At 36.0% G+C, this 15,277-nt stretch overlaps 1 protein-coding gene across 7 annotated transcripts in view; it reads right to left on the reverse strand.

Moving 5' to 3' along the window:
• SK (small conductance calcium-activated potassium channel) overlaps positions 1 to 15,277 on the reverse strand; it is a 685,909-nt gene continuing 670,632 nt past the window's right edge. For 6 of the 7 annotated variants that reach the window (XM_065225563.1, XM_065225561.1, XM_065225562.1 and 3 more), the window contains 4 exons: positions 10,692 to 10,761; positions 10,532 to 10,633; positions 10,293 to 10,465; positions 1 to 10,066 (listed from right to left, as the gene is read on the reverse strand). In XM_065225563.1, coding sequence (XP_065081635.1) covers positions 9,808 to 10,066; positions 10,293 to 10,465; positions 10,532 to 10,633; positions 10,692 to 10,761 — 604 coding nt within the window. In that variant the 3' untranslated portion in view covers positions 1 to 9,807. The remainder of the gene's footprint in view (positions 10,067 to 10,292; positions 10,466 to 10,531; positions 10,634 to 10,691; positions 10,762 to 15,277) is intronic. The other variant, XM_065225559.1, reaches the window with a different exon arrangement.

Raw genomic sequence — 15,277 nt, forward strand, 5'->3', positions numbered from 1 at the left:
TTTTCAATATTTTTTTTATTTAAAACTATATAACAGTATATACAATAGGCTTTTCACGCTACTATTATGCATATGAATTAAATTGTATAAACTAATAATAATTATAAAAAAAAACAACTTAATACGGGTAAGTATGTGTTGTTTGTTCTTTTCATCAGACGATTTTGCTGATGCTGCGCTGTATAATCTTGCCTAGTGGGAGTATATTTACAGTTGGCTGTGACGAATTTTGTCTGTTACAATGATTTATTTCTATATGCTATATTATTTCATTCTGTCTTTATTGTTTCTAGCGGTTTCATCCGGTAATTTCGCTTTGTTAGTAATTTTATTTTCAAATCAAATCTATAAAGCCACAACCATCCACTTATGGTTTACAGTGAGTGGGATTGATAGATAAGGTAAGTTTTGTCAATTGGATCTGTATTGCTTCGAATTCGGGATCTCACAAGCTTCTGGTTTGGACATTTACCAATTGAATGTGCAAGGCTTTTTAGATTTGAGTTTTAAATAAAAATACGACCAGTGGTGAAATAACCGGATGAAACCTCTAATTGTTTTGCTGTAATTTTGTGTAATTTGTCTGTTTACCTCTGCTCGCTGTGATTTTTTTTTTCAATTTGATAAAATTTTAACTCTTTATTCGTAACTTATATTCGAAAATGAATTTCAAAGTAACTTAAACAATATATTTCACAGTTTTGTAATGTCATACGGAACCTATAAACTTCTATATATTTTGGTATAAAATTCTGGTTGTATCTTTTCGTAACATTCGTAAGAAATTGGTCATTTGCTGATTTCCTTCCATTTATTGTGATGAAAACGCTCCTTTTTTTAGTTTGTTGTAGCATTGTGTGGTTCAGCCACGTTTCACTTTTTTCGATTATGAGATATTTCTTATCTTAAGAAGAGATTCTCTTTGTTTACAATAATGGATTGAACTGTTTTGAGAGTATGATTTGTTTATATTTAGAGGGTTTTTGCAAGTTATTTCTAAATAAATGGAATAGATGTTTAGGGGGAAAAGGGGCTTGTCTATATTTCTAGTTTGGAGGTTTATAAAAACAGCTAAACGGAGCATTTGTTTTTAAAAACTATTTCGTGATTTTTAATCTTCTCGTTGATTTTAGAATCATGTTGTTATCGAAATTTTAAACGAGTTCTTCTTCTCCGTATGGTTAATTTTGTATAACAAACGACCGAACTGATATCTGCGAGTCATCTCTCTATTCAGTGTAGGTGTAACGATAAAGTTTTCTTTGGTAAAAAATATCAGCCACATCAGAAATTGTTTATTTTATATCCAATTCAACTTGTTCCATATATAAATAAGTTAAAATTGTGTATATGCGTTTTTTTAAAATTTGAGAAATGTTTAACATACTGTTGAAAGTTTAACTTTCGTCTCAATATATCGCTCAGAATAATTTGTTTCCATTATATTTAGTTTCTAGTTCAAAGGTTTAAGGCTACTTTTATCGAATTTGTTGAGAAACTTAATGGCACGAGAAATGACTACACTATACTTGATTATGGATTTACATGTAGATATTTAAACGATAGTTCCTTAAAACCGGAATTTATTGTAAAATAAAATGCTTGAGGAAATATTAGCATTGCTGCTATACTCCTTTCCCTGGTCAAATAAAATTTTACTTCACCATTCGATACAATCCTTTACTCTGGCTTCCTGTTATGTCTGTTTCCGTGATACGAATTACTCACCCTAGTGTACTGTTTTAAGCCAATTTCGATGAATGTATGTCAGATGAGACGTGTCTTGCTCACTTTAAATGCTGTATTTTGTTAATGCTCGAGACTTAACATTCAAACTTCTCTGAAACCATAACTGAAGCAAGTGAAGTTTGAATATCTTCCACAGTAAATGTGTTTCATATAATCTGGATTTCGATTTTAAACATTCTCTCAGTGCATAATTGCTGGACTTGCTTGTATAATATGCCTTTGAAGAGGGAGGAGGTCTCGCATCGTTGGTATACTTGTGGGTGGATATTTTATTTTGTTGTTTGAATATTTTCGTTTCGAACCATCGTGACTGAAGAATGACATCATGTTGTTAACACTTTTGGGAATACCAGGTAGAATTACGTCTGTTCTTTATTTTGTGCATTTTACATTATTAAAAATCCTCTTACGTACCCTTAAATTGTCTACATATAACTTAAACTAATCAATATCTCATCTTTTATTTCAGGAACGACCTAGTTTTTCCTTCCGGATGCTCTGAGTGATGGAACAACTGAGTTTCCCCGGGGCAGGCAACAGCGACGATTCGATTAGAGAAGGTATCCTGTATCGAACAGTTGGATCGACATGATATGAATAGTGTAATAGTGTAGATTATGGAATAAACATGCTACAGAAATCTATAGTTGGTCAAATATTTCTAGGTTCCAAACAATGCCACTGAGAACCTAAGTATATGAAAACGAACATAAAAAAAAGAGACATTACTATAGTAGCGACTACAGTCGCTGAGATGTGAAAAAGCACGGATCCGAATGATATGCTAAGGATTAATTGCACTGTAAAGAGCAATGCTGCAGCATCTACAGAAGTGTGATATATGATAGTAAGGAAAACTCATTGACAGAAAATAGCAAATTAAGAAATGTGTTACCAGCTTGTGTTTCTCGGTCTGTAGACAAAAATGATCTCCACTTTGCCACTGTCGCCATTATTGCACTTTGACGCTGATTTCTAAGAATGACAGTGAAAGGTGAAGGAGATAAACCGAAATTTTCGAGTGTAGAGTAAGGCGTGTTAAGGTTTGACCTTAGCTCAAAACTCCAAACATTTAAAATTAAAATAATTCCATACACAATTGATTCAAGGTTTACGATTTTCTCTCACAATGACTTGATGAATTTGTAGTTAATTCGTAGCTAGAACGATTTACCAGAAGAATGTTAAAAACGAACTTTAACGATTTAGTTTTTGAGAAGCTTTGCTACTTGAATTCTTTAAAGGTTCCATGATAATGTGTAAGACATGAAGAATCCATCAGTTTGCTCTCAGCTTCCGAAGCAGCAGCGCTTGTTTTCGAGTCAAGCATACTACCGACAGTTGCTTACTTTGTTTGATGCGCTTTGTTCATTGTTTGCTGCTCAGTGATTTTGTCGTCGTTGGAAGTAAACATTTCGATCTGGCCGAAATAAAATACACCTTGTGTTTTACCTATCCAAATGGAAGTGCAAAGCCCACCATGTGCGAGATGGTCGTGAAATCACTGAATGCTAATCCTGTTGACATGGACGCCACTTATCGGATTGCTGAGGAGAAGGCGATCTTCATCAAATTCTAATCTGAAACAAATATGAATTATGCCATGATGCATAACAGCGAGCAATTGGTTGTCCATTAGCTCGTAGAAAAGAAATGAAGGCAGTGTTGAAAAATCTCGACCAGACACGACTATAATGACAAAAATCTTTGGTCGCTCATTCGAACAAAAAGTAATCTTCATGGGAAACCATGTCAGTGACGAACATGTGCAGTTTTTGTTATTAGCTAAATTAGCTGCCTGACTATCAATAATGTGACACAAAATGCTTGAAATTACTCTTTTTGTTAGCAAATGAATCTTTGCCATTGATTAAAAATGAATAAGACGATGGTTTTATTGAGAATCAATTCGGCTAGTGACGATGTCAAAAATAATTTGGTCGATATCACGTGATTTTTTTCACTGACACTCAGCACTGAATAGAGGTACGGATGTCGCTTGTAATACGTACGAGTGTAAGACTTACCACCGGAGGTGCTAGTTGAAATGCTGGGGAAACAAGAAAAATGAAACGTATCTTCCGGGAGACATTCCCAGTAGAGTTAGGCCTCAATACGTACACAGGTGTGCGAGGTATATACTTGAGCTTCCCTCCTACCTTAATCGGAAGGGGAATATATTCTATGCTGGGAATAATGTAATAATAATAATGTTATCTCTGTAAGGTGGAATTACTCCGGATGAATTTCTGTCTCAAATGGAATCTCGATAGGCAACCGGAAGAGGAAAACCTAAATTGATCTACCTACGGTTAGATTTGACCCTTATGACTCATATATTCCGACGAAATTGATAGTCCGCATTTAGGGAAGAGAATTAAGCTAAATTCTGAATGATATGTGGGTCTGTTTTTGAATTTTCATGCGATACATTTTGACACATGCAGATTTTGGACAGGGAGCACTCGGAACAAGCCCAGCACAAATAATCATGAATATGAATAATGATGTTGACTTTAGATTACACCAGATTCTGGTCACCTTATCGGTGCTTGTAAGGCCAATGTTTTCTTGCTAATTGAGCTTTCAGGCAGTATGATGCGTCGCAAGATAAGTTTTGGATAATTTCACCAATTACGCTTGGAATACTCCGCTAAAGGCTGTCAGCTAAAAACGTCAAATATCTTCAAAAGTAAAAAAAAAATACGTACTAGCTATCTTCGACAAAGTTGTTTGCTGTTTGCTGCACAGTAAGATTATTTCACAGATTTATGTGAAATTTTGCCGAAATCTCAACAGGTGAACGTTCGGTAAACAGTTCGGTGATTTTTCACAGTTTCCCTGTAATTTTTGACTGATATATCTGTAATAAATTACAGGAAAACTGTAAAAAAAACTCGCCGAAGAATATCTCACCGAAGGACATTTCGCCGAATGGGTCACTTCACCGAATTTTAATCATGACTCAATAAACAAATTGGGGCCTCCCTTAGCTTAGTCGGTAAAGGCGCAGCTACAAAGCAAGACCATGCTGGAAGTGGCTGGGTTCAATTCCCGGTCCGGTCTAGGAATTTTTCGGGTTGGAAAATTTCTCGACTTCCCTGGGCATAGAAGTATGATTGGACTAATGCAAAAATGGTACAGGCATCGAAAGCTCTCAATTAATAACTGTGGAAGTGCATCTAGAACACGAAGTTGAGAGCACACAATAAGCTAATATGCGATCTGCAATAAGCTTGAAATACGAAGAAGAAGAAGAAGTCAATATACCATCGAAATGAATTTGGATCACATTTAAATAATAGATATTCCCATGTATAGCATCTCGAAAGAACTGCGCATGTTTGAAAGAAGGAAGCATGTAGGTAAATCAAAAATATTGATCTTTTAAAATTTTCTGAAATCAGTACAACTCAAAAGAACTGCTCATGTTTAAAAGAAAGAAGCATTCCTTTAAATATTGATTATTTAGAAAATAACGAAATCATTACAACTCGAATGATCTGCTCATGTTAAAAAAGAAGCATTCATATAAATCAAAAATATTGAAAATAATGAAATTTCAGAAATCAGCACAACTTGAAAGAACTGCTCATGTTTAATAGAAGCAAGTATTCCAATATATACAAAATATCTATTATTTGAAAGTTTCTGAAGTCAGTACAACTCAAAAGAACTGTTCAAAAAAGGAAGCATTACATTTGAATAGCTTACCAGGTTGAAAAAATCGAACCTTTTTAATCTTTTTTCGATTTCAAAATTTACTGAGCTGTGAGAAAAGTTCAAAAGCCGTAGAAAATGGCTTGCTCTTCGGCGAAATGACCCATTCGGCGAAATGACCTGCGGCAAAACGTCTTCCGGCGAAATGTCCCGCTCCCCTTTTGCAACACTATCCACGAAAATAATAGATATTTTTGATTTATAGGAATGCTTCCTTCATGAGCGACAAAATGACCCATTTGGCGAAATGTTCTTCGGCGAAACGTCCTTCGGCGACATGAAACAGCTCCGTTTAGGCATTTGTGAGTGATTACATGGGTGTCCCAACGACTCGAACTTTTGTCCCACTATAGGTAGTTCCAGTTTCCTGATGACATATCAAAAGTATGAGCATCTTCAAGAGAAATGCAATCATGCTCTGAAATAAAATCACTATTGATTTTCCTTGTTATATGCCCCCAAAGTTGGTACAAATGTTATAATTTATCATTCCGAAACAAAATTTTGCCTATAAGTCTTTGAAAACACCACCATTTTTTGTGATTTTTTTTTTGAAAAGTCTGGCTCTACAAAGCCTTTTAAACAAGTGCCAAAACATTTTGCACGGGTTTCGATAACCTCAAAACAATATTTTGGCTTACTCGAAATTGTGCACCACTCGACGTGGGTGTGCAAGATAAATTTTTTTTTTCGCCATCCATCTGGCATATAGTTTTTTTTTAAACTGCACGAAAGAGAACCATTTAACAATAAAGCTGCTGTCGTAGCATTGCACAACCGACCGCACTTTATGTCAAATGTCCCAAAATATCTTCAATAGAAATTCAACCCGGTCATCCATTCAATCTATGGATTTTGGACATCTTTGCACGATAAAATCAATAGTTAATTATCTTTTACGGTCCCAAGCACCCATTTCGTCATTTCTTGACCGAGCTTCTAATCGATCGTAAACATATTCTAATCTTGTAAAGATTGTTGTTGTACCTCCAATTTGCCCAAATTCGTGTTTTTTCACCTTTTAGATACATTAATTTTTGAGAATTCGAGATACATGAATTGGAGACTTTAGAGCATTTATGAAGCTACACAAGAGTTTTCCTATAAATCATTGAGAAAACGAAAAGTGTGTCCATGTTTCCAAAATAAAGGCTCATCAATGTTAAAAAGGAGTAGGTACTGTCTAATTCTCAAAATGGAATACTCTAAAGTGGTCTGGCCAAAACCATATTCAGTCGGAAATGTCAATGAGTTTAAATTTGAATTACACATTTTTTTAATCCTGATGAATGTCGGCGTCTTATAGTGGAATACTAATAGTCGATAGTTCAGTGTCTTGTACTAATAGTACTATTAGTACAAGACACTGAAGATGTCTGCACATTGTAGACGAAATACGCGTATCTGTCAAGGATATGCAAATAAGGTAGGGGAATTAAATGGAAATTACTATTCCTTCTCTCTCTCTTTAAACGCCTTTTTTTCTTTTTTGACTTGTTACGATCCTACTGAAGCAAATGCCTACTTCAAACGCAAACTCTGCGAAAGGCAGTATAGGTAGCGCTAATTAGATGAAGTTCAAATCGGTAAAGAAGAAGTGATTATGTGAAGACATCGTTGCTTCATCTAGTCATCGTAAAACTTTGATTAACTCGCATTGGATTTTCAGGGATTTTTAATGGAAGTCTGTGTGGACTGCTTGATGTATAAAAATGAAGGTGGTGCAATCGGCTCACATAATGTGGCACCAGGTGTTGTTGAAGTGTGTAACGACAAACAGTTGAACCATCGCTCAGATACATGGGATTAGTTTCCTCAGTTACGTTATTTAAAGCAATTTTACCAAGACTTTTGTTCGATTCTTCTCTTATTTATAGAAATGATGATTATCTTTTCTATAAAACTGTTAATCTTTTTACATAATGGTTTCGTTTTTTTTCTAGTTTCATTAGACTTGCAATGGGCTGCAGTTCATCGGTTCGTTTTAGTCATACTGTGAGTAGGATTTGGAAACCGGCGTTTTCTTTGCTATACAGGTTTACCTTGCAGTTGGTTTATCCTCCTATAAAATCCGTTGAGGTAATAAAAATATAATAAAACTTGTGTCAAGGTTGTGCTACATTCGTTACTGAGAACTAAAATACAGTTTGTTATCTTTTTCTTATCTTCTCGTTTTCACGCCGTTGTCCATCTTACGACAGGAGATGATCAGCATAACAATCTAGTTTGAATACACTATCATAGTTGATCACTAGACTAATGCTAAGTTTCTCAAGTTTACCTCGGAAATTGTTAACCTTATGTTTTATCGTTTATCTAAAACTCTGAATACTACTTTTCTTTCAGGAGAGTGTAACGTTTCAGCAACTGAAATCTATTTTGGTCCGCTTTTTTCTACGCGGATTTAGCTTCGAATTCGTCCTTTGGAACGTTGCCGGTCGTAATGGACTCTAAGCCTACTCAGCTTGCACAGCCTGCTATATATCGTAAGATCCTATTGGAGTAACACTCGCAGTTTTTGTTAATGGGACTAGACAGAGGAGTAGCTGGAAGAGTGGAATGAAGAAAGCCAAACTTGTTTGTTTCATATTGAAGAAAGCGAGGCATAGTTGCCTATAGGTGGGATTTGAAAGTTTTTTTTTATAATGTGTTTAGTTTTCGTGTATCTGTATGAAGTAGAGACTGTAGTGGATTTTACAAGGCACTTAAATCAGAGAAGTTATACAGATTGTAATATACTATAAACGGTTTTTCAACGTTCAGAAAATTAACATCATTGAAGTCATAACATTTGATTTATACGTGAAGTAATGTTGAAGACAATGTTTTGCTTAGATATGATCCTTTTGAAGAGGAGTTCACTTATACTTTTGAAAGTATGTTGTCTATTATTTTTACAAAATTCTTCGTGTTCATATTAAAACTGTATTACTAAATATCACATTACATGTGGTGTATGTTTGGATTAAACTATCTGTATGGTCACTACATTCCGAATCGTAAAAGTTTGTAGAAATGCTGTCTTCTGAACGGATCGTCAATCATATTCATTCGCTAATGTTCGCAATATTGTTTCTCCCACTCCTCAAACAAGGAAGATTTCAGTCACTTTGAAATTGTATATTTGTCACTGTAGCGATTGTGTGCAGGGTCTTTCGAAAGTCGATAGTTTGAACTACGCAAGAAGTATGGAAAGGTGAAAGTATTTGAAAGGGACCGAGCAGATAACAGCAAATTTGTTGACGATTCTCAATCGCTTCCTTCGGACATTATTGTGTTGAAATCAAAACATACATGATGGCTTGTCAGTCTTAAGACATTTTTCTCACCTATGAGGATCATGATACGAACAAAGTCCTTGAGGAAATGGATAGTTCGCGATTGATGTGACCCAATTTTACAATCTGAATCTTTTTGCTGCTATCTGGAGTGTTCTGATAAAACTAATAGGTAATATATTTGCTTAGTTCCGTGTTATAATTACTATGTCTTTTGTCAACTTTTTGAAAGTTTTTCGTAGCTTTTTTTATAAAAATATTTCTCTTTATGTCACTTAAAGCCCATACTTAAACAAAGAGATAGAATTTCCTACAAAACTTCGGAGAATGTCACTAATATTCTAAAGGTAACAATTTAAATTCATCAGTACTAAACTAAGTGCTAATAGGTTGAAACTAATGAACTATTTTTCAAATCTTGTTTCGTCATACTCATCCACTACTTATAACGGAAACTACATCCCTTACGATGGATTAAACCCCTTCTAGTGATGGATTGCATATTAAATTTACAGCCAATTTTCCCCCGTTCCGTGTGGCTTGTTAGTTGTTATTGAATTTTATCATCGTTACTCTTTAATTACTTGCTAATCGCTAAATAGTCTTTTTTAAACCATTTCCTCCGTTGCGCACACCAAACGTCCATTCATTTCACACTCAGTGTCACTGCAATCATCTTCCATATAATTATCTACGTTATCATGATCATCATCATCATCATTGTTATTATTATCGTCACCACACCATCCATAACGTTTTCGTTAGTTTTCTGCCTTTGTAGTAAGTAGTATCGATGCACTTTTGGTTCCCGGCCGCCCTAAGTCTTGCTTGTTGTACCTAACGTACAACATGTGCCAGTTCATTCTACTCTTCTAAGCCAGTTGGTGACAATTCAGTGTGTGGTTCGGAAGGGTACCGCTAAAAACTAGAATCGCGTCGCTCGTTCCCGCTGTTTGGTGAATTTACTATTACTAGATGACGGGGTGGGGGTGTTCGGGTTGGAGTTGTTGGAGTTGGAGAATGAAATAAGGGAGATAGAGTTTGAGCTATTGGTTTCGATTCAGCTGGTTCCCCTATAGGTAACCGTTTGCGTGTCCCCGGTCGTAGACGACTGGTTGCTGGCAGATTGCAAGGCAGAATGATAACCACTTGGGTAGGTGATCGAATTTGATAGGGTCGATGCTGCCGTCGTCACCGGTGCGGGAGTGAGCGTTTCCGGGACCAGGTGTGGCGTTCTACTGGAGATTGGCGGGAGTATAGGACTTGCGGGCCAGGGATAGGCCGGTGTCGATGACGATGGGACACTCCTAAAAGAGAAACTGGTTTACGAAATATGATGAGAACTAAACACCGAACATCAACTCGGAAGCAGGCGGGAAGGTGACGTACACGTGTCTTTTGTTTAGCGTATTGTTATTTTTTTTGAGGGGATTTCATTTTGTTTGTTCGAACGGGTCAGTTTTGTTTTTTGATTGTTAGATGTGGTCAATATGCGGATGCAGCTTCTACGAGAATAGGAAATTATTGCGGCATGCTTCACGATACCTGGAGTGCGGCAGCATCATTGGTGAACCAAGTGGAGGAGCCGGAGTTGGTAAACCGGAAGATGACCCCGTTACTGCCGCATCAGGATGGAGAAAGTTTCTTCGTTGATCTATGCGCTCTTGATGCTGTGTTAGGCAACGGGTCAAAACTTCCGGAAGATTTTCGATTTGCGTCTAAAAGTAATATTTCATAACAAACGGAATGTGGGCATGTGGCAGCTAAATGAAACCGTAACATACCTGTATGGATTGTAACTTATCTTCTAAGGTAGTGATGCGCTCTTCCAGTGAATCCTGCCTTGATGACATGTCGGAAACGATTTCGTAAACGGTGTTTTGAGTCTGAAAGAAAAAATGTTACTTAGTTTTTTCGTTCGGTGGAGTGAAGTGAATTAACAACCTTTGCCATGTCGGTTATCGTGTTAGCGTTGTCCATCAATTTTCGTTGGTCCATTTTCACTTTTCGTAGTCTGGAAAATAAATTAAAATAGAATATTAATCTTTTATAATGCTTTAATAAGCCACCCAATCATCATCAATCAATCAATAGAATACAAGAGTTATGATGTTATTCAGCTTCTATCTAATGTAGTAAATCAATGTTTTTCCTTAGGGTGTCAACCAACCAATAGTTTTACAACCTTAGTATTTTATTCTGCGAACGCTCATGATATTTAAACAGTGTAATGTCAGTTCATGCACTGTATTAATTACAATTTTGCCCTTTTTGGCAAGTAATATTACACCATATTTTCGACATGATTGAAGTGCATCCCCTTTGGTGCGATATTAAAATTAATTTTTTGCTGTGTACTGGCTTAGACAGCTCTCAATTAACAACTGTGAAAGTGTTCAAAGAGTAAGTTGAGTAAGTAATAATCGATACTGTTATTGTATTCTGAACGGGTATCATCAGTTTCATATAGATATAATGTTTTAAGCTAAAACTTTATTTCTTATAAGACTGCAAGAATTGCATCCTGTTCATACTTTACCCAACAGACTTAGTTTTGTTTGCTGAATCTCGTTAATTTCGGCACCGCCGAGTAGCTTGACAATTCGTTTTACTAAGATCGTTTGCTTGCTGAGATTAAGCGAAACATTTACCGAGACTCAGCAAACAAACATAATTTTTGCCAAGATCTCAGTAAAACTTACTGCCGAGCAGCTCGCCGGTCGCGAAATAACCGAGATTTTGGAAACAAAACTATGTGTATACCCTTATATCTGAACGTGGATGTGCCTTTGAACGTTTTTTCCTCTATTCGTGACATAAAACCTTTACAACCAGTAATTTAATCTATTGTAGTATCTTCTGTGTCCTTAGTTTAGTGTATGTCATATTGATGAAGTATTTGGTTTAGATACAGTTACAGCCTTCATAGCAAGGAATCAATTCTAATTCAAAGGTCCCGCTATTTATACCCTTCGAAAAGTGAGAGCACCCTTCAAAGACGCACCCCTTTGTCAGTCAAAATTGGATTCCTTAGCAACAAAATTAAGCAATGACATCGATAATGACCATGCATCAGAACCCTAGTCTTAACCACTTCAAGCTATGGAACACCGAATAGAAGATGAAGACTAACTCAGTTTTTTCTTGTTTCAAGACCATTATCGGTTATGCAACCCGAGGACTTATTTCTATTAACAAGGCATAGCACGTAGAACAAAGAATGAAGATTAGGAATCACATAGAAGACTATCAAATATTCTTCTTGTTACAAGATCTCGGTGGTCAATATGAGTCTTGTTACAAGGCGTAAAACGTACACACTTAGTTTTGCCATTTATTTTTACTTAGATCTCAGCCAAATTTCTGTTCGTTAGCTGAGATCTCATATAAATTCTCGTTTGTTAATCGAATCTCGGAAAGTTTTTCACTGAGATCCAGTAAAATAAAATGCCGAGCTAGTCGGCGGTGCAAATCAGTGTGAAACCGAACTTTTTGTCAGTGCGAACCTCAACCTGAGATTTTAAAACAGGTTTTAAAAACAAACGATCAAACTGACGCTTGTCAGAAAACAAGCAGAGCCGATCTTGATACCCGATCCAGGTTGGAACTGAATAATAAACAAATTCGCTATAAGTGTGTATACGGAAATAGAAAACTACCTAATATTAAGTTCAAAAGAACCTAAAATTGGCTTCTTCCGATTGAACTAAACGATTGGGTAAATATCGCTTTCGTTATTAGGTTCTTTTTACCTAACGTTTAGGTACTTTCAGAAGAACTCATTAATAGGTTTAAAAAAACTTTGATTTGACAGAAAAATGTTAATGATCGTAAATATCCTGCAAAATATAACTAGGTATCACTCATGTTCATTTTCACGTTCGAATAGTATTCCACACTTAACACGAACGTTGGTGTATTTATTTGAACTTTTTGTAAAACGTTTCCTGCAAATATGCTCCATAATGTTGTTGGATTCCGCACAACACATTCGCGAAACTCAACTGTTCTTTTTTAATTTTAAACAATTAAATGCAAATTAAATTAAACCCCTTATTAACTGAGATAATCATTTTCTCTATCTTGCATTCACGTCCAATTCAAATCGGATCCCTGATCAAATCTCAAAAAAAAATTTCAAGTTTCAAATAACTCAAAATTACGTAGAAATTACTCAACGTGTTGTTTACTTGAGCGAACTTGACGTTGGGTAGTTTAAACTTAATTTTGGATGAAAAAATTGTGCCCGCTCAGTTGACAGCAAACTTTCGTTGAAGTCGGTCGCGTCGCGTTTTCAGTCGAAGTTGTCGAAGTGTTTCCGTGTTCAATTATAATAGTAATTTATATCGGTGAAAGGTACTTTGTGTGTGGCAGGATTTTTAGCTTGTTCCGTGAGGCCGCTCTCAATATTCCGTAAGTAAAATCTTCTTCGTTATATGGCATTCCCCCCATCAGCAAAATCGGCGTTCCAACTAATTTGAAGGTTATGTTTTTCCTCATTTCTTTGCAGGATCCGGGTTTCCCGATCAGAGCCAGATATCACTGTCCCTCGAAATCGGTCCAACGGCATATCCCGCCCGTGAAGTTTTCGGACTTGTCGTGACTGCATCCAGAAATACAGTGAAACTACCGGTTGGTTGGTGGTAGTTGTGCGGCTCCGTCGAACGTATAAAGACCAGCTTTCAAGAAATCCTTAACAAATTCATAAGGTTTTAAAATTGCTTTTATGAAGAAAAATTGCAGGTTGAATTGCATTTATCTAAAGCCATTTTGCTTGATCCTAACCCGAACAGATTTATGGCAGCATTTATGGAGGCAAAGTAGCCTGCAAAAAGTTAAACGTCAAAGTTTGTTTATCTTTCGATAGTTGCGCTGTGGGATCCAGGATTCTTCCAGCCGGTTTTCTACCGATGGATTGGGAGCAGTTACTCAGATAGTTGTCGATACTGTTTTGCAACATTTCGCATTTCGAACAGCTGGAATTGCAATCGTTCCCGAAAAAGATCACCTTCTTCCGGATGGTTACAGAAGTGCACCATCCAACGATGCTATGGATCGGAAACCAGCTAATCTCCGCTAACTAACAGTTTCAGTGGTTTGCTGTCCGTTGTTATTTAGATTGTCATCTACGCAAGATCTGGAGAAGGCTGGTATGTTTTTAAACTATCGACAATGTTTTATGAATTTGAGGGCCACGCTCACTTTACTCTTCTCCGCCAGAAGTAAATTTTGCTGAAATCGACTTGAATTTTTCATCCTAGCCGAATACTTTGAGATTTCCTTGTCATAATTTTTGGCTTTTATTAATTATGAGGAACCATCTTTTAGGCTCAATTTGTAAGAGAGAGAGAGAGAGTGGGGAGTTTATGATGCATTTTAAAAAATAAAACCTAAAAAGCAACAATAAATGCTTTCTAATCTAATGAAAAACCTAATGGTTTTATGGTTGCCTTTATAATGATAGAACGCGTTTATAAAGTATTTTATCAAGACATTAATAAACAATTGATAATGATGTTTATTCTTGAATTGCAGAACAGTTTTAAGGAGGGATTGAAAACAAGACAGTTTTAGACTTTCTTGCCATGACTATAAAAGGTTTTTAAAACAGCAAAAAGCTGAATTACTACACACTAAGATTTTGTTTCCGTGTTCGGTAAATTTTACCGAAAGCAGAATAGCTGAACGTTCGGTAAAACTTTGACCTTCATTTTAAAGGCTTTTGAATTTGAAAATAATATAAAAACATGTTCAACCTTGTTTAAATGATCAAATCTTGTCATTTTAGTGGAGATCTAGTTGCAAAGTAGCTGCAAAGCAATTGAATTGAATTGCATAAATTTTACCGAAAAGTTCAGCTGTTCAGATTTCGGTAAACATTACCGAAGTCAGCGATAATTTCTTAGTGTGTAAGCAAGAATGTTTTACACTTTGAAATGCTGTATTTAAACTCAATGGATTGTTCATTGCCGTTATAAAACCATCATAAATCAGAGTGGATGCCAAATGGTTACTGAATTGTTACTTGGGATATCATATACGTTTACATTATATAGCATGTAAAGTTCCCACATTTCATGCAATGTAGCAAATATTGTATACAAAAGCCCATCTTAGTAAACAACATTGTTTACAAGTTGCTCGGTTGCGTGAAATAAAATACAAGTTTACGTGGATGAATGTTTACATCACAATTAAAATTCAGAATTTTTATCTGTGTAACAATGACTAAGGTGTGTTCCTTTGATTACTGAAAAATCCTGTTCTTCTAGTTTGAAGTAGTCAGAACTAGAGTTTGGTGATAGATCTGAAACCGTAACGCATCACGAAGAGGCGACCTACCTGCGTTACGGGGCGTAACGGTTAAAAATGATTTATGTTTATCGTGGTAGTTTATCAGTGAATCTTGATTTGCTCCTATTATATTCATTTTCAATAAAGGAATGAAGTTCTCCTATCATCCCTACAGGGGACATGTATTAATTATGTCACGTTAAATTGAGGAATAATATGTCCCCCTTCCCCCCTTT

Source organism: Ochlerotatus camptorhynchus, unplaced genomic scaffold, assembly GCF_037179485.1.
Source record: "Ochlerotatus camptorhynchus isolate MF236.1 unplaced genomic scaffold, CSIRO-AGI_Acam_v1.1 ptg000231l, whole genome shotgun sequence".
NCBI classification, from domain to species: Eukaryota; Metazoa; Arthropoda; class Insecta; order Diptera; family Culicidae; genus Ochlerotatus; species Ochlerotatus camptorhynchus.